At 45.6% G+C, this 19,961-nt stretch overlaps 1 protein-coding gene across 7 annotated transcripts in view; it reads right to left on the reverse strand.

Moving 5' to 3' along the window:
• Positions 1-18,137, reverse strand: part of TJP1 (tight junction protein 1) — a 160,744-nt gene extending 142,607 nt beyond the window's left edge. For 3 of the 7 annotated variants that reach the window (XM_039340157.1, XM_039340145.1, XM_039340144.1), the window contains exons 1-2: positions 17,697-18,137; positions 14,539-14,692 (exon numbers count right to left, since the gene is read on the reverse strand). In XM_039340157.1, the coding sequence (XP_039196091.1) occupies positions 14,539-14,692; positions 17,697-18,030 (488 nt within the window). In that variant the 5' untranslated portion in view covers positions 18,031-18,137. The remainder of the gene's footprint in view (positions 1-14,538; positions 14,693-17,696) is intronic. The other 4 variants (XM_039340150.1, XM_039340147.1, XM_039340143.1 and 1 more) reach the window with 2 other exon arrangements.
• Positions 18,138-19,961: the final 1,824 nt, after the last annotated feature.

Raw genomic sequence — 19,961 nt, forward strand, 5'->3', positions numbered from 1 at the left:
ATGGAGAAGACAGTTTTAGAGCCTCGGACCAGGTCACGAAAACCTGAGCGCAGGTCCACACTCAAATTCCTGGAGCTTTCCCGAAATGATTTCACATCACCCCCTCCCTGGCTGTGGCAGTGAGAAAATGTTGAGGGCCTTCAGCTCCATGAGTGAAAGCAGATTCTCAAGATGTTACTCAACTCAAATTTCACATCCTTCGTTGCATTCAAACCAAGAAACAGATGTCAGAGGCAGGTTTTTTTTGTCCAGCTCGGCATAATTCAGAGGCACTGAGCCTTGTGATGCTCTGATATTATGAAGACTCTAATCGGTGCAGTCAGCATGGCTAATGGCCAAGGAGGATGAAAACCATAGTGCAAAACACATCTGGCAAGACAACCTGGCCAGGCTGCGTGGACACAGCACTTTTCAATTTCTCCTCTTTGCTCATCTGCACAGCTGCGCACTCCCCCCTCCCCCCACAATGAAGGACCTCATCCCTCTCCCACATCTACTATATCTTGGGTACCCCACACCCTCATCATTCTCCTTGCACATCTCTCCTTCTCCTGAATGCCGGGATGACTTCCTTGGACAGGATGCCCAGAGGAGACACACAAAATGGCATTTCACAACATTCCTCAGACCCCAAAGCGCTTTTTCAAGAGGCAACTGGACTTTCTTGAGTTTTTCTTTGAAGACCTTTCAATCCTCATCCAAGAAGCTTCTCCAGCTCTGCCTGGGTGGTGGGGAATAGATTCCTTGCAGACAGCTGGTCATTTGCCTTCTTGCAGTGTTTGTCAACCTTGACAATTTTAAGGCATGTGGACTTCAACTCCCAGAATTCCACAGCCAGCATTGCTGGCTGTGGAATTCTGGGAGTTGAAGTCCACATGCCTTAAAATTGCCAAGGTTGACAAACACTTTTAGAGATTCTTGAGGGCTTGTCTGTGTCCTCAGGGTGACCTGAGTAGTGCCAATGGGTGTGGAGCCTTCTTGGAACTGCTGAAACGACTGTGTGGCGGAGCTGTGCCTTCTGCAGGATGTATTCTGCCCTGGGTCCCTTCACTGTTGAAGACTGGCGTAGGCTGTTGGGGGTGGGTCTACGTTGTCTGAAGGGCAAATGGTTCCTGTATTCTGCAATTTTTCTGGAAATCCGTTCATATCATTTGAAGGGTGTTCATCCCAAAGTACATAGCTAAATTTCTATGGAGATTCTCAGTCATCCAGGTCATCTAGGACAGGGCTTTTCAACCTTTTCACCCATTGTACCACTTTTAGAATATGGCAACATCCGAGTACCACCAGTCACCTAGCAATGTGTCAAAAACTTGATGACCCCCCCAAAAAAGAAAAAAGTGATAAAGTACATGTAGTCCTCGACTTACAACAGTTCGCTTAGTGACTGTTCGAAGTTACAATGGCACTGAAAAAAGTGTCCCCCAAGCCACAGCCAAGCAAGACACCTGCCTGTCCGCCTGACCGCGCTCTTCCTCCTGTCCGAGGTTTCCATTGTTGTGAGCATTTCTGTTGAGGATTGGCAGCAGGGGTGGGGTGGGGGGTGTTTGGCTTTTATTCCCCCCGTCTGCTGGGTGGTTGCAGCAGGTTTTGGTCACTTCACATGACCCTGGGACACTGTGACCGTCATAAATATGAATCAGTTGCCAAGCATCTGAATGTAAATCACAAGACCCTGGAGATGCTGCAACATTCCAGCTGATTGGTGCTTCTTCTGGGCTCAGCAGAAGCGCCAGGAGCAGCGCCGAGCTCCAGCGTTGATCCTGGCGCTTCCGCTGAGCCCTGACAGCCCTGCAGCTCCAGCCATCTCTCACTCAGGCTTGTGCGGTGCTGCCACCAGTTTAGCTTATTCCCCTCCCCCGCTACTTTTCTAGGATAGTTGCATACCACCTGCCAGGTGCCAATGTACCACAGGTGGTAACCGTACCACTGGTTGTAAAGCCCTGATCTAGGACCCTCTCCTCTTGTGGGACCTGGTGAATATATGCCTGGTCATTTTTTGCATGCTTGCATTGTCTCACTGCCTCCTTAGAAAGTGATCTTCCACAACACTCTGGTCACAGGGATGGACTCTTTCCTGCACGATGTCCATCTCCATCATACTGGACCAGCTCCAGCAATCTGCCCTGTTTTCCATGAACGTTTAGCAAGAGCAAGAGCGCTTAGAATTATAGACCACGGTCCTCTTTAAGCGGTTTACAGAGTCAGTATGTTTCCCCCCAACAATCTGGGTCCTCATTATATCGACTTCGGAAGGGTGGAAGGCTGAGTCAATCTTGAGCCAGTGAGAATCGAACTGCTGGCAGTGGGCAGAATTAGCCTGCAATACTGCATTCTAACCACTGAGCCCATCAGCCACTGCCCTTCCCAACCCATGCTACCTTTCCAAGCACCTGTCCTGCTCTCTGCACCAGATTCTCCCATGGGGCTGGGACTACTTTTTCCAGGCTGGAGCTCTCCCCTATTACAACAGGATCCTGTGACAGTAGCCGGAACCTGGAGGCCGTGCCCTTCACCCCTTTCAAGCCCTGTCCTCATGGTGTTAATCTCATTAGGCAGGGCCCAGAATAGCCCCCTCTTATTCTAATCTGACCATCCCCCTTCACTGCTGTGAATCTATGAGGTGGTGGTTTGGAGAGCAGAGACTCTTGAGGGACCCAAGAACATCTCGGGTCATGTTCTACCATAAATGGGGGAGCTGGGATCCCAATCAGGACTATACCAGACCCTCAACAATACAAACCAAATAGCCAGGAATATAGAACATAGAATAATAGAGTTGGAAGGGACCTTGGAGGTCTTCTATTCCACCCCCTGCTCGAGCAGGAGACCCTGTGCCATTTCAGACAAATGGCTGTCCAGTCTTTTTTGGGAAAGCCTTCAGTGATGGAGAACCCACAACTTCTGGAGGCTTCTGAACTTCTGAACTCAGCTCCTCCCTTTACTAGAAAAGTGTGATCATCTGGAGATTTTTAAGGATAAGATGAGTGAATAAAAAGACTGATCCAGCCCTATAACTATCTATATCTATATCTATATCTATATCTATATCTATATCTATATCTATATCTATATCTATATCTATCTATCTATCTATCTATCTATCTATCTATCTATCTATCTATCTATATACACACACACACACACACGTATACATATATGTATACGTATACATATATATGTGTGTATGTGTGTGTGTGTAGGTCTTTGGTTATTCGGGTTTTCTCCCGCGTAAAATTGGAAGTGTCTTGGCGACACTTCGACGAAGTCCCATTCGTCATCTTCAGGCTGGTATTTTCAGCTTCGTGCTTCGAGGAGCAATGTGTGGTCTTAGCTGTTTCTTCCTTTTAACTGCCAGTGGAGGTATGAACTGATTGGGTGGGAGCTTGACTGTGTTCTGATTGGGTGGAGGTGTGTTCTGATTGGTTAGGGGTTTGGCTGTGCTCTGATTGGATGGGGGGTTGGCTGTGCTCTGATTGGATGGGGGGTTGGCTGTGCTCTGATTGGATGGGGGAGTGTTCTGTTTGGGTGGGGACTTTTTTGTGCTCAGGTTAGCCTGAGTTGCAGGGGGGGTTGAGATGGTGAGCTGCCTTGCTATTTTTTGGCTTCGCGTTCGTGGTCATGCCTCATCTTCATGGTGGATGTCAGTTTGCTTCATGTATGGATTGGAGGGGTTTAAAGTGGCTAATGATGTAGCTGTGGTCTGGCTTCTGGTTTGTGGTCATGCCTCATCATCGGTGTGGCTTTGGGTTTGCTTTTTGCATGGATGTGTGGTGGTGACATCCTGTGTTGTTTTAGTGAGTGTGGGTCTGGTGTCATTCTTAGTGTTAGGGAGTCGTTTGTCAATAAGGGCAGGTTTCCAAATGGCTGGTAGGCGGGAGGTATCATCTCGTTTGTTCATGCTGTGTGGGCGTTTTTCTATCTTGATGGCTTCTCTGATTATTCTGTTATTAAAATGTTCAGTTTTGGCAATGTTCTGGTATTTTTAAAGTCAATTTCATGTCCTGTGGCTTTAAGGTGTTGGACCAGGGAAGATGTTGGTTCCTCTTTTTTGACTGAGTTCTTATGTTCTTCAATGCGTGCACTTATTCTTCTGTTGGTTTGTCCGATGTATGTGGTGGGACAAGTGGTGCATGGGATTTCATATACTCCTTGATTTTCTAACTCAATTTTATCTTTGGGGTTTCTTAGGATGGTGGATATTTTTCTGTTTGTGCAGAATGCTGTTTTGATGTTGTGTTTATGGAGGATCTTGCTGATTCTGTCTGTGGTGCCTTTTATGTATGGGAGGAGGGCTTTGCCATTTTCTTGTTCTTTGTCTTGGATTTTAGTGGGGGTTTCTTTTTGGATTAGGTTTGTAATCTTATTTCTTTGGAATCCATTGGATGTTAGTACATTGGTGAGAGTGTGTAGTTCGATTTTTAGGTGTTGTTCGTCAGCTAAGCATTTTGTTCTGGAGATGAGTGTCTTGGCGACAGAGTTGATCTGTGCTGGGTGGTGGTGTGAGAGAGCGTGCAGATAGCGGTTTGTGTGTGTTTTCTTCTGGTAGATAGTGTGTCCTAGGGAGCCATTGGATTTCTTGTAGACTAAGACATCCAGGAAGGGAGGTTGGTTATTAGCTTCTGTTTCCATGGTGAACTGTATTTTGGGGTTTAGGCTGTTAAGGTGTGTGAGGAAGTTGTCCAGTTTGTCGTCTATGTATCTGAGCCAGAGTTTGGGTTTGTGATCCGATTTTTCTAGAGCTTGGGTTTCAAAGTGTTCCATGTAGAGGTTTGCAATGACAGGTGAGAGGGGTGGTCCCATGGGTGCTCCTTCTGTTTGTTTGTATTTTTGTCCATTATAGATGAAGTATGTGTTGGATAGGCAGTGGTTGGTCAGATCTAAGATGTGTTGGGGGGGTTATATTTGTTTTGGATAGCTGTCAAAGCTTCTTTGATAAGCACTTGGGTGAAGAGGGATATGACATCGAAGCTCACGAGTAGGTCGCTGGGCTGCAAGTTTTGTTTCTTTATGATCTCTATAAACTGGAATGAATTTTTTACGTGTGAGGTGATGGATTCTGCATAGGGCTGTAGTTGTTTGGCGAGAAATTTGGCTAGGTTTTGTAGAGGTGAGCCTATGGAGCTGACTATAGGTCTGAGTGGGGTTCCTTCTTTGTGTATCTTGGGGAGACCATAGAGTTTGGGGCATCTGAATGATTTCTCTCTGGGAATGATTCTTTGCTGGATCTCTTTGCTAATGGGGGAGGCTTTTATTTTGGATCTGGTGGTTTTTTCAGTTAGGTGGTGGGATCTGTGTTTAGGGGTTTGTATGTGGAGTCTTGGAGTAGGTTGGTTAATTTGGTTTGGTAGTCAGATGTGTTCATAACCACCGTGGCGTTGCCCTTGTCTGCTGGTAGGATTATTATGCTGGTGTCTTCTTTCAGGTTACGTAGTGCTGTCTGTTCCTCTTTGGGTAAGTTGCTTTTGGGTGGCTGGCTGGTGCAGAGGATGTTGGTGATTTCGAGTCTGATTCTGTTAGCGTCGTCGGGGTTGATTTTGGTCAGGCTGGTTTCAACTCCACATATAATGGTTTCAGTGGGGATGTGTTTGGGAGCGACTGCAAAGTTGAATCCTTTGGAAAGGACATTGGTTTTGGCTTTGGTGAGGATCCTATCTGAGATGTTATGCACTGTTTGTTTCATGTGTGGCTGTGAGGGAGGAGGGGTTTGTTTCTGGCGTTCTTGTAGTCTTCGGAGTTTGTTGGTGTGTGTGTCTGTCTTGAGGGTGGTCTGTGTTTCGGCTCTCCAGATGGCGAGTTGTTTGGATTTGTCCCAAAGTGTGGGGTGGATCTTGTTGCTGAGTTTGAGGTGAAGTGTGAGGAGATCTTTGTTAATTCGGTCTAGGAGGAATCTTTTTGTGTGAAGTTCATTTCTGATTAGGGCCAATTCTGTTCTTTTCAGGATGCGTTTGGTGGCTGCAGAGTTGGAGTGGAATTTTAGTTGGAAACATGTGGGGATTAAATTTTGATCTCGGCAGTTGCGTAGGATTGATATATATCAATCAGGTGCAACAAAGCTGGAACATAGTTCAAAAATAATACGAGTTTTTGTTATTTTACCTATGCATGAGAATCTGATCTACTGACAGCCAAGGCAAACTGGCACAGTCCACAGAATTTCCCGGGGCTGGACTTAGATCTCTTGTGGGAAAGTAATGACTCCAAACTGATTACGTCTTTGACCCCTCCCTCAGGCTCAGCCTGATCATCTCCTACAACAGAGCCCCATTATCATCCCCGCAGCAGCCCATAATAGCATCCTTGCCCTTTCTATAACCTCTTGGATTTATTATAGGTTTTAGAAGGCCAACAAGGGCAGGTCTCAGCTCGGGGGGAGGGAGGGGAAGCTGACCCACAGCACAAGTCCACAGGGCAGGTAATGGAGCAAACTTTTAAGCAAACTGTTGGGTAAATCCAGCGAACAAGGGTTTAAGGAATAAGTTGTGCATCCTCCAAAATTGAATCAGGAAGACTTCAGATCTCCTGTGTGCACCTGTCAGCTATCCATGAAAGCAGCCCGACTTTTTAAGATTTCTGCAACTTTCCCACTGCGAAAGGTTGCAGCTGCTTTAAGAACTTGACTCATCGTGTCTGACCTTCTGGGGGTTTTATTTTTCCCAACCTTGGCTTTCTTCTGATATTTTATGTTTTATTCTGCATTTTACTGCAAGATACCTTGAGTCTTATTAGGCAGAAATCCACTAAACAAGAGGACCAACACAACCATCGCATGGAATGAGAGGATCGTTGAAACACACTTTTATGAGCAGCATGTAAATACAATTCTGGCATTGCTTTGGTTTTAACCCACCATTTCTAAAACGCAGGGCCTCGGGACTCTCTCTTTCTCAATCTTACTGGCAAATTTTACTCTAGGAATCAGAATTGCTACCTCTGGAGCTGGGGTGTGAAAAAAAGTCACCTGCATTTGAATTCAGATGAGCTGTTCCTCTCTCTTCCAACCACCAGTGTGGAGAGAAAAAGAGAGCACCAATGTGGTTTTCAAAGAAACCTTGAATGCTCCCAGCAGCTCTCGGGCGTTGCTGCCATTAAAGAAAGCATCTTTTGCAGCTGGGCTGCAGTCCAACTAAGAGCTCTGAGTCTTTATTTCTCAGGGAATCAGTGGGTCTCAGGTGGACATTTGCTGGAGTCTGCAGCGAGAGAGACATCCAGAGCGTCAAGGTGAGGCAGAAAACACAGCAGGGCCAACGGCGCTGAATGGGACGGAACAAACCTGCGGGGAATTTCAGCCCCCAAATGGTTAATGGGGGTTCTTAGCTTGGGGGACCCTGGCTGGGAACCCACATTCTGCATCTTAGATGGATGGTTAGAGGACTCTTAGATATCCATCCTTGAAACAAGGTTAAGAGGAACTGAAGAAAGCCATGGAAGGTTGGAAGAAGTGTGCTGGATTAAGTGTGTGGCTTCACAGAACACAGACTCCTAGGGCTGAAAGGGACCTTGGAGGCCTTCTAGTCCAACCCCCTGCTCAAGCAGGAAACTCTACACCAGGGCATTTCTCTGAACATGCACATTTTTTGTTTCCAAACTCACCAATGTACAATACTTGTTTAAGGCTTTCAAAAGAGAATGGTGCCTTCTTTTTATAAATATCAATCCTTTTTTGCAGCTTTCCCTAACATAAAACACTGCGGGATTGCATTGGCCATCAACAAAAGAGAATATTTGTGGCTCAGATTTGGAATGAGGAGTCCTTACTGCTCTCTGAAAACAAGCAAGCTCAGAGAGCACTAAGGACCCCTCAAAATGTGGCCCTTTTGAAGGAGGACTGCATTTCCATACATCAACTCATCCAAAAATGCGCAACTGAATTACATGCCCCTTCAAGACTAGGTGAATTTCTCCCATGTTCAGAAAAAGATCTACTCCTCAATGAGAATTAGTACCTTGAAGCAATTGTCCTCTGAAGCTGTTACAGGATTTGTTTTTCGCATGGTGCGAGTCACAGGGCTGGGCTTTCTGTTTATAAAAGGAGCATAAGCAGGAGGGGCTTATGGAGGACAGAACCAATGACGGACTTTGACTGTAAGAAGCAAAAACAGACTTGCCGAAAGGAAGAACAAAAATAGATCTGTAGACTTCTCTCCTATCAGTCCAACCCCAGGTGGACTGAAGTAACAGCCAGCACGGAAGCAGCAGCCAGTGGTTTAATGCAATGACCGAGGTTTGTTGCAATGACAAATATCCCCCCCCCCCGTTTGGCTTTGTACAGCTTTGGCCTTCCAGTAAATGCATCTGACACAACTTGCAGTCTAGAAGTTAGGGACCATCTCTTTTTCCACGACTGCACACGCCAAAGATCAAAACACAGAAATGCTTGTTTTTGTTTCTTACCACCAAAATTGCAGGAATTTGGATAGATTTGGATAGCACAGGGGCTGGCTAAAATCCTTGAGGGGCAAAGCCAGATGCAACATTTTTTGCTATGGACTCACTTTGCTAAAACAAACAAACACACAAACAAAGCCACCCATGTAACCCAATGCTTAGAGCAAAAGGTCCCTTGCAGAGGTAATAGCATCTTTTTTAAAAAAAAAAATCTCAGTTGCTGGGCATCACAGTTCTTGCAGCCTGATGTTCTGGAAAGAGCGGTGGACAATGTTTGAATGTCAACTTCTCTGCCAAACTGTCATTAATTGAGAATAATGCTAATAGACGATTTGACAGGATTGTTGCCATGACTCAAAAAATAAATGTTTAAAAGCTCAAGAGTTTTTTTTTTTCTTTAGTGGAATTTGCCAAGCTGAGGAAGCCACCGAGGTTCTGTTTTGGGTGAGAGAACCCAAAACAGCAAAAGTGGCATGCTTCAGGTCTTCTGGCACCTTCTCTGTCATTGTGCCTGTTCTACAGGCGAGCATCATGTTTTATAGCAGGGCTTTTCAACCAGTGGTACGGGTACCACCTGTGGTACTTTGGCACATGGCAGTTGGTACGTGAACATCTTAGAAAAGTGGTAGCAGGGGAGGGGAATGAGCTGAACCGGTGGCAGCACTGCACAAGCCTGAGCGAGAAATGGCTGGAGCTGCAGGGCTGTCAAGGCTCAGCGGAAGCGCCAGGATCAGGGCTTCTTCGGGGCTGTCAGGCCTCAGTGGAAGTGCCAGGATCAGCGCCAGGCTCCAGCTGGAGCTTGACGCTGATCCTGGCACTTCTGCTGAGCCCAGAAGAAGCGCCAATCAGCTGGAATATTGCAGCCTCTCCAGGGTCTTGTGATTTACATTCAGATGCTTGGCAACTGATTCATATTTATGATGGTCAGAGTGTCCCAGGGTCATGTGAAGTGACCAAAACCTGCTGCAACCACCCAGCAGACGGGGGGGAATAAAAACCAAACACCCCCCCACCCCCGCTGCCAATCCTCAACAGAAATTCTCACAACAATGAAAACCATGGACAGGAGGAAGAGCGCCGCTGGGCGGGCAGGCAGGTGTCTTGCTCGGTTGTGGCTTGGGGGGCACTTTTTTCAGTGCCATTGTAACTTCGAACAGTCACTAAGCGAACTGTTGTAAGTTGAGGACTACCTGTACTTTATCATTTTTTTCTTTTTTTTTTTTGTTCATCAAGTTTTTGACACCTTGCTAGGCGACTAGTGGTACTCGGATGTTGCCATATCCTACAAGTGGTACAATGGGTGAAAAGGTTGAAAAGCCCTGTTTTATAGCACATGCATGTTGAGGTTAATAAACTGAATGTGTCCTGCTGAATTTGTACGTACGGTAGATCCCAGCAGAACAATGTGCAAACTCTGGTTGAGAGATTTGCTCAACATGTAAACCAACCGATTCTAGCTTATTTAACAAACCATGGTAAAACATGCTTAGCTTGAGCCTGGGGGAATGTCGTGCCCACCATGTTTTCTACACCATGTTCAAAATCAAAACTGCCCATCGGAGAGAAAAAAAATGGCAACCAGTGAAAGCAGACCCTGCCACTCAGAAAAGTCTGTCTCCCCTGAGTTTGGTGTCTTCCTGGTGTTTTTCGATCTCCTTTTCTCTCCCAATTCATTCTTAATCTTGACCTTAACTGAACAGAGTTGGAAGGGTTCCTAGAGGTCTTCTAGTCCAATCCTCCACCCAAGCAGGAGACCCTATACCAGTGGTTCTCAACCTTTTTAATGCCGCGACCCCAACCAGTTGTAAGTTGAGGACTACCCAACCGGTCGTAAGTCAAGGACTACTCAACCGGTCATAAGTCGAGGACTTTCCCTGTCCAGGAGCGCCATGCATGCGTGGTGCCGCCCCGTGCCGGCCGAGGCGTAGCTGGCAAGCGGCAGAGATGGAGCAGGCCAACCACTGGGTGGGCCACCAGCTGGCCCAGCCCAAGGAAGGTAAGGCACCCGCCGGGCCCCACGTGCACCAGCAACCTTCCCTGCGCCCGCCGGCCTCCCACCTCCCACCCCTGGCCCTCTTTTATTTAAATTTTTAGTAGTTGCTCAGCAGGGAGAGGTGGAAACTTCCAGACAGCTCACCTTCGCTGCAGACAACTTGCAGCACTGTTTGCAGAATGGGACTTTTGGTGGGCTCAGCAGGGCAGAGACAGCCTGGACAATTCCTATTGGCTTTTGAAAGCCAATCGAATTAGACTCTATTCAAGAGAGTCTATTCTATTGGCTTTCAAAAGGCAGTAGAATAAAAAGGAGTAGCACAACTAAGGAAAAGGGGGAAAAAATGGCGGATTGCATTGTTTGGCGACCCTCGTGAAATGGTCGTTCGACCCCAAATGGGGTCCCGACCCACAGGTTCAGAACAACTGCCCTATACCATTTCAGACAAATGGCTGCCCACTCTCTTCTCAAAAACCTCCAGTGATGGAGCCCCCAGAATTTCTGATGGAGTGATAAGCCCCCTGTGTTCTGAGCTACTGGATCAGCTCTGCCCTTAGTTGGGTGTTCAGAGAAAATGAGGCCAGCATCGTAGCAATTCGTAGGAGGACAAAGTTGGGTGTGGCATGCAGTCCATATTTCCTGACTTGCTTGTGCTATGGACAAGAGTATTTCATTCACAGGGCTGTAGGAAAATTTGGAACCATGGTGGGATTGGAAGAGGAGTTGTCTTCTCCTGTCCCTCAAGCACCCAGGTCTTTGGGGCTGGGCCTGTTCAGTGCCGTCCCATTCCTCTCCTGGAACGATGCTGTAGCATAAACTAATGGAATGCGCCATCTTGTTGGAAGAAGCACCTTCCTGCTGGAGAAATGAATTGCTGTCGCTGGAGGCGACAGGTTTGAACAGATCCACTGAGTTCCCAGAACTGTCAGCGAACTCCTGTTCCTGTGATCTGGGCAGGGAAGGAACTGCTAAGACAGAAATGCAGGGAGTTGTGAGTTCATCTCAAGCCATTCCAACATTTATAATTCTTTATTTTCATTCCTTGTTCTGCTTTCTCCTGAGGGCCTCCTGCAGAGCTCTCCCAAAAAAGGTTATTTGAGTTGCTTATATGTGAGATAGGTCACTTCCATCATGCTGGACAAACAGCCCTCTGATGATTTTTGCGAAGGTTTATTCCTCCCGAGGTAATCGTTGAAGGGATTGATGGATCCATAGTCCCACTTAAGATATTTGGCAGCATTTAAATCATCGTAAAGTCAGGACACTAACCAGCTTTGGCTTGAAGCTGGATTGTTTGGAAACTAATCGTATTTCTAAACACACATCAGGACAAGCGGACATTTCTGTCATCCAAACCTTTGTGTTAGCTTACAAGAATCCTGAATATTCTGCAGACGATCTAACCGAGGCAATCAGTTTTATTTTTTAATTTAAGCTATTCTTACCTCGGCTTACTGAATGAAGCTGAGGGGCTTTTTAGTACAAGATATCCCAAACCCAAAAGTTACATGATAGCCCAAAGCAGCATGCAAAAGTCTCTACCTTTTAATAAAAATTCTCAGTCAGAAAAGACGCCACAGCTATCCCTCAACTTATGAACATAATTGGACTTTTGCACAGAAGCGATGGGGTCACTGAGTGGTGCCTGAATTTTGATAATGTGATGATTTTAAGTTTCAGGACCAGTCAGAGGTCACATTTTTCAGCACTGTCATAGCTTTGAATGGTTGCTAAATGAAGGGTTGAAAATCAAGGACTATCTGCATTGTACATTGTGATTTAATTTAGCTCAACGTGATTTGAGCGAGTATCTTTCTGAGAGGAAGTAAATTTCCGAATACTCCAAATCATCCAAAGCCTACTGGAGCTCTTTGAGGTCTTCTATCACTTGGGAAAGCAATCCCTTAGAATGGGTGGAAGTCCAACGGGCGGGCGTACCTCAAGGAGAAGAAGGAGGGTTTTCTTCAGAAAAGGAGTAAGGTCTCACAACTCATCTTCAGATGGCTACCAGATGAGTTAGTTAATTACATTAATACAGTACCATCTAGTGGCCAGACCCAACCAGATTCAGATAGGTGGGGCTCCTGCTTGACTCATAAGCCTCTTTAGAGAAGAAGTCAGTGACCAACACAAGACAAACAGCGGGTAAGTGATCTCATCTCTTGCTGGAGAAGAAGCAGATGCAGGACCTCCAATCTCCTCAGAAAAACCTGGGGCTTGGGACACAAGAGCCGGAAGGCAGCAGAGGCTGGTCTCCTCCATCATCCAGGAGACCCACGAGAAGTTGTAGCCTTTGCTTTTCCCAGAAGGACATCATGGCTGGGGGAGAAGAGCCATCTCAGCCTCTGCTGTGACTGTGACCGGTTCCCTGCTCCAGCCTTTGCTGTATTCGTCCCTCTCTGTCCGGTTTTTCATTTTACATTTTGCATAGGGAACTGTGGGCCAGCAGAAATCTTTCAGCATTAGCACCGTGCGTAGAAAAAAAGCTGTTATAAATAATAATGGGAACAATAATACACAGTCCATTGTGTTGACTCAGCTCCCGGTGACGCATCTATGGTGTTTTCTTGGCAAGGATGTGGAAATCGTTTGTCATTGTCTTGCCAGAGATATTTTTGAGCTCCTGGTGTAGATTGCAGCCATTAGATCCCTTGATTGTCACCATTTAAGCTCTAACCAAGTTCATCCCTGCTTAGCTCTTTGGGATCAACTAATGACACTTGGCTGGTGTTGGCTAGAGAGATGATGCCTGCTGGCTGCAAGAGAAATTGGGCGATACCCAGTGGCGCAATCCCTTTGTCAGGCTGGGAATAATGGGAATTGTAGTATAGGATATTTGGAGGGCAACTGGTTGGGGGGGGGGAAACAGTGAGGAGTAGCATTCCTGTTCCTGATTTAATCCAGACATTTCAAACCACAATTCTAGATAAAGTAAGCTCATACACTTGCAAGTCTTAGTTACTTTCACCATGGCTGGTTGAATAAGCCATAATGGCTGAATGGTATGCAGAATGGTAAGCCATGATTTATGTTTCAAAAAGGCTGGTTTTACACAGTCAAAATCAAATCCAGTATATTTGGCTTAAGGTAGTAGTGGAACCTGGTTAATATAGCAAACAGCAAAAAAAGGCAACCTTAAACTAGGTAAATAGATGATTTTTTTCCAGAGACAGTTGTAATAAGTAAAAAAATGTTATTTGGTAAACAGAGTAGCTGTATGATTAATATTTGCTTTGCATGTTCTTTTTTTGTTTGTTTGTTTCTTAAGTATTTCTTACAGGTTCCTTCCTACTGATCCTAGTCCCGGCATAGTTATATTTATAGACCAAATTGGTTGCTTTTAATTGGCCAGCCAGTTGATAAGAGAAACTGTTACCGTGGTTTTTGGTATAGTGTGAATTTATGCAGGCAGCATATTTGCTCAGCTTTGGGTTATATTTTGACATTATAACAAAGTATACAAATCCCTTTCATTTTGCGCATTTCCTTGGAGGAAATTCTTCTTATCAGGAGTCATCACCCAAGTCCAGCTAACAAATATCTGAATATTCAGAATTTTCTCTCTTGACGTTGCGGAAAATGGGAGTCTCCCCAATGATCTGATAGGTTAGCGTTGCTCAGTTGTGGCCACTTTAAGACGTGTGGACTTCAACTCCCAGAATTCTCCAGCCAGAATTCTCCAGAGAGGACCACCAAATCCTTATCTGGAACCACCACATATTCACTAGTTAAAAAGGTGCTTGCCTTTCATAGCTTTGATGGCGCCACAACTTTCTGAAGCTGCACTAACTCTTTTTCTGTATTCCCACCTGCCATTCTGCAAAGCAACTTGCTGGCTCAAAGCTCATCCTTTCCCCATCTTCTACTTAGGCTGCAGGGATTAGGGGCAGGGGTAGGCAACCTTGGCCCTTTTATGACTTGTGGACTTCAACTCCCAGAATTTCTGAGTTAGCCTGGCTGGTTCAGGAATTCTGGGTATTGAAGTCCACAGTCATAAAAGAGCCAAGGTTGCCTATCCCTGGATTAGGGGCAGGGATGGGGAGAAATGCCTCCTGTTTATTGAACATTCATAGCATGATAAAAAAAAAACACCATATTTTACAATTGTGCAAACTGGAAAAATGTGGGTGGACAGGGGGAATAATCCGGCTTTTAACCTGTGTTTGTTGAAGGGATGGTTTAGCGGGTCCTCCGATAAAGAGTTTCCTTCCATATCACTGGTTTCGCTGGGATTGTGGCTGTCCATTTCTGAGACTCTTCTCATTTTGCGTTTCTCAGGGGTCTCCTCCAAGGAAGTCTGGGAAAGCCCACCTGGATGGGGAGAAATTAAATTATAATTATGCCTCTAGAGCAGTGTTTCCCAAACTTGACAATTTTAAGGCATGAGGACTTCAACTCCCAGAATTCCACAGCCAGCAACGCTGGCTGTGGAATTCTGGGAGTTGAAGTCCACATGCCTTAAAATTGTCAAGTTTGGGAAACACTGCTCTAGAGCAGGGGTCCTCAACCTTGGCAACTTTAAGACTTGTGGACTTCAAGTCCCAGAATTCCTCAGCCAGCAAAGGACCCCTGCTCTAGAGACCTCCATATTTAGGGGCCCACAATAAAAAAATACAGTGCTGGGTGACCTTGGGCCAGCCATTTTCTTTCAGCCCTAGGAAGGAGGCAATGGCAAACCATTTCTGAAAAACCTTGCTGAGAAAACTTTTCCAGGCAGTCTCTGAGAATCGGACATGATGGCGCAGAAGAAAATTAAAAGTCTGAAAACCAAATTCTGTTCTAGAGAGACTGGAGTTTGCCAAAGGGAAAAAGAAGGGAAGGGAGGGAAGTGCAGTGGGACATCCTCACTTGTGTGCTTGGATAGTGTGACGTAACACACTAAGTTGGTAAATGCCGGAATCCCCTTGAGGGGCTTTATGATCCCTCCTGCTCATCAATATCTTGAGCCGGCCTGGTAAATTATCAGAGACGGTGATGGAGAGAGCCACACGGCCTTCCCTTCCGAAGGAAATCAAAAAGAAATCAAAAGGAAATCCTGTATAACTGGATTTTTTACGGAACGAAGAGGGTAAGTTGAAAATCACGAAATAGTAAGTGATGTCTCTCTCTTGAGGCAATAAATACATGCTTGGTGGGCAAGTAGCTCTTAGAATTAAACAGATTGCCATAGAAACCCCACTGAGCTTTTTTTCCTGGGTTTTATTTGACGTGTGCAGCTAAGATCACAAAACTCCATTGCACAACCTTTAAATAAATCAGTGTCTCCCACTTAGTCTACATCCTAGTAATATCAATGCTCGTGAATGAAAAAGAGTCTGGCTATCAAGCCACTGGACCCAGGTAAGTATACAACATAGGGCTGGATTTCCCAATGACCTGTTTACTAAGGAGTGAACCCACTGAATGTAATGCACGGGAGTGTAATATTAAGGTGACTGAGATTCTGTCAGATAAACAAAGTAATAATAATAACAACAACAACAACAATAATAATAGTAATAAAGTTGGAAGGGACCTTGGAGGTCATCTGGTCCAACCCACTGCTCAGGCAGGAAACCCTATACCATTTCAGACAAATGGCTGTCCGGTCTCTTCTTAAAAACTTCCAGTGTTGGAGCATTCACTGCTTCTGGAGGCAGGTTGTTCCACTGGTTAATTGTTCTCACTGTCAGGAAGTTTCTCCTTAGTTCTCGGTTGCTTCTCTCCTTGATTAGTTTCCACCTGTTGCTTCTTGTCCTGCCTTCAGGCGCCTTGGAGAATAGCTTGACTCCCTCGTCTTTGGGGCAGCCCCTGAGATGTTGGAACACTGCTATCATGTCCCCCCTCGTCCTTCTCTTCATTAAACTAGACCTACCCAATTCCAGCAGTTGTTCCTTATATGCTTTAGCTTCCAGTCCCCTGATCATCTTTTTTGCTCTTCTCTGCAGTCTTTCTAGAGTCTCAGCATCTTTTTTACATTGTGGTGACCAAAACTGGATGCAGTATTCCAAGTGTGGCCTTGGAATACTACCTTCATGTGATCTTGATTCTATCCCTCTGTTAATGCAGCCCAGCACTGAGTTGGCTTTTTTGGCAGCTGCAGCACACGGCTGGCTCCTATTTAAGTGATTGTCTACTAGGACTCCAAGGTCCCTCTCACAGTTACTACTATTGAGCAAGGTACCCCCTATACTATACCTGTACATTTGGTTTTTCTTGCCTAAATGTATTGTCTTCTGAAGGTCACCAGCTAAAATCAAATATTCTAATCTGGGTAGTGAGGACTGACCTATCTGCCATTGTGCATGAGATACAGCTGTCCTGGGAGCTCACCTACCCATTTCCCTTCTCTGGCAGAGTTTGCTTTAGCAGCTGTGGACCATTCCTTTCTTTCATCTTCTTGATTTAGCCTACTGTAGTTGCATAGAGTCACACACCTCCCAACTTAGCAGAATTGACTTTTTCCTCTTGGTTAGACTTTCATACTCTTCCTTAACCAGACACCTTCCTGATGTCTGGATTTCTGTTTCCCCTAAAGCCTTTGGGGATGTTGGAAGCAGCTGCCCAAATAATCTTGGAGAAGCATGACATCAGAAAAGATTGATCTGTCACCATGGCAACGTAGCTGCAAATTGACAACTAATAATTTATTTGAAATATTAAGAACTGGCTAATGTATTAGAACCAGACAATTCTTTCCTTGTCATCCAGAAAGGCTGAGAAATAAAATGGATGGATAGAGGATGGGTGGATAGATAGAAAATACGATAGACAGACAGACAGATAGATAGATAGATCAAAATAGAGATTGATAGATCAAGATAGATAAGATAGAGATTGATAATCAAGATAGACACAGATAGATCAAGATAGTCAGATAACATAGAGATTGATAAAGATAGATAGATCAAGATAGATAATTTGATAGATAGATCAAGATAGCTAGCTAATTAGCTAGCTAAAGATAGATAGATAAGAGAGATTGATAGATCAAGATAGTTAGATAGATAGATAGATAGATACTGATCCTTAGATGAAAAGATAGATAGAAGATAGATAGATACTGTAAGAAAGATAGAGACTGATAGATCAAGACAGATAGATAAGAAAGATTGATAGATAGATAAATCAAGACAGACAGACAGACCCCTTGATGGACCTTGTTCCTCTTCAGGGCTTCGTGCTTCTTTCAAAGAGGCTCTACCCCAAGAGCGAGTCCTGCCTGGCAGAGCGAAAGTAATTCCTAATTATAGACTGGAGGGGTGTGAAAAGGCAGCGCTGCTGATCAGCCTCCTGGCACGTTTCCGAGAGGGAGCTGAGGGAGCGGGGAACTTACCTTGAGCGTCTAGGAGAAGGGAAAGGAGCCAGTGTGGGCAGACCTCCTCCAGGATGGAGCAGAAGGCCGCCAAGGCCCCGGGACCTTTGCCGGTCAGCTTCTCCAGCAAGGAGGCCGCTTGCTCCCGGCAGGACACCACCTCTAGGTATTCCTCCCAGGAAAAGACCTTCTTGTAAAGCAGAGGGGACAGCACTTTCTCCACATCCAGCTCCTTCACAATCCTCTCCCGCTGGTTGCTTAGGATATTGTCGAACCAGCGATTCCAATCCCGCCTCTCCTTCTTTGCCGGCTGTGCGGAGTTATAAAACCAAGGCCGGGCCGGCAAACCGAACATGTTTGTGCTAAAAATAAGAAGGAGAAAAAGGGAGATTCTTAAGTCTGTCTCGTCGGCTCAGCTGCCTTCAGCAGGCAGTGATTCACAAGAGTCAGCACAAGGTGAGCAGAAGCACCTGGCTGGCCGTCTCCTGGCCCCATTTACGCTCATGCAAAGGGACGGCATCGACACACGCCCTATGGCAGACCCTAAGAGGATTACTGGTGCTCATTAACCCTCTGGAAGCATTAATAGGCATCACCACCAGCCTGACCGGGAGACACAGGGCAGGCACCCAGAGACTGGGACTTTTAGGTGCGGCATTCTAGCAGAGGCACCTTTGCAGATTCGTTGCAAAGCCCAGAAGGTTACCTGAACAGGTACAAAACCGAGAGAGAAGGACGCAGCGTCTGTGGACAATCCCCCAATTGCCCAGAATCCAAATTACAGACAGTCCTCGACTTCCTGCAGGTTGTTTAGTGACCGCTCAAAGTTGCAACGGCGCTGAAAAACATGACTTGCGACCGTTTTTCACAGATACGACCGCTGCAGCATCCCCGTGATCGGGTGATCAAAATTTGGACGCTTGACGACTGACTCACATTTATGATGAGTGGGGGAGGGGTCACATGATCCCCCTTTTTGCGACCTTCTGTCAAGCAAAGTCAGTGGGGAAAGGCAGATTCACTTAACAACCCGGGTTGCTAACTTATCGGCTGCAGTGGTTCACTTAACAACCGAGGCGAGAAAGGTGATAAGATGTGGGGAGGGGGGCAAAACTCACTTAACAAATGTCTCACTTAACAACAGAAACTTCAGGCTCAGTTGTGGTCGTAAGTCGAGGACTAACGGTATAATTCAATTTGCAATTCAGGACTGTTGTATGGCCCTTCAGGGTCGATTTATGTATTTATGTATTTATGTATGTATGTATGTATGTATGTATTTATTTATCACATTGTGTTTGCACATTTACACAAAAATAGATGAGTCTGTTTGGCTGTCGGTGGCTGTTTTCTTCTTCGAAAGGCAGAAATTTGGAGAGGAAACTTCACATTTCTAACAATTAGCGCTCGGCACCATTAACATTAAGGGTGTGTTCCACCCCAGGTGGAATTAAGGGGTGCTTGTTAAAGCAGACTTTATAAATACTACCTACTTAACGAATTAGGATTAAGGGGAGAGAATCGCACAATTCCTGTCAGGGGTAATTATGCACCGGGCAGACACCCTCAGGAGGTGTAAGCCTCTGCGGTTGGCTTTAGTTTTTACAAAATGACACCCCTGTCTCCACGAAGAGGGGCTATCTTTGGCCTGGGCCAGCTTCTTGTTGAATAGAATAGAGCTGGAAGGGACCTTGGAGGTCTTCTAGTCCAGCCCTCTGCTCAAACAGGAGAACCTACACTATCTCAGACAAGGGACTATCGAGCTTCTTCTTGAAAATCTCCAGTAATGGAACGCCCATGATTTCTGGAGGCAAGCAGTTCCACTGGTTAATTGTCCTCACTGTCAGGAAGTTTCTCCTTGTACTAAACTTCTGATCTTCCTCACACATAAAACACACACACACACACACACACACACACACACACACACACACACACATTGCAGCATCAGCATCTTTTCAAAAGCATCTCTGCATTCTCCTTTGCAAAGCCCTAACAGTGTGGGCAGCTTTCAGTCAGGCCGGCTAAGGAATTCTGGGAGTTGAAGTCCACTCGTCTGAAAGCTGCCAAGGTTGGGAAACTGAGGTAATGGATGCTGAAATAGTTCTGTCCTTTCAATTTGGAGGGGAAGATGTGTGGATGTGTGTGTGTGTTTGTGTCCCAAAGAGGCTTTTATTTGCCGTTGTCTTCGGTATTTCAGATTTTTAATGCGATTCTAATAGCTTTTTTTCAGTTTTTGTGAGGTTTTGCACCCCGTGGAGCTTGTCTCATCCAGCAATACACATT

Source organism: Crotalus tigris, unplaced genomic scaffold (assembly GCF_016545835.1).
Source record: "Crotalus tigris isolate CLP2741 ecotype Arizona unplaced genomic scaffold, ASM1654583v1 scf7180000017741.1442986301:2390832, whole genome shotgun sequence".
NCBI lineage: Eukaryota > Metazoa > Chordata > Lepidosauria > Squamata > Viperidae > Crotalus > Crotalus tigris.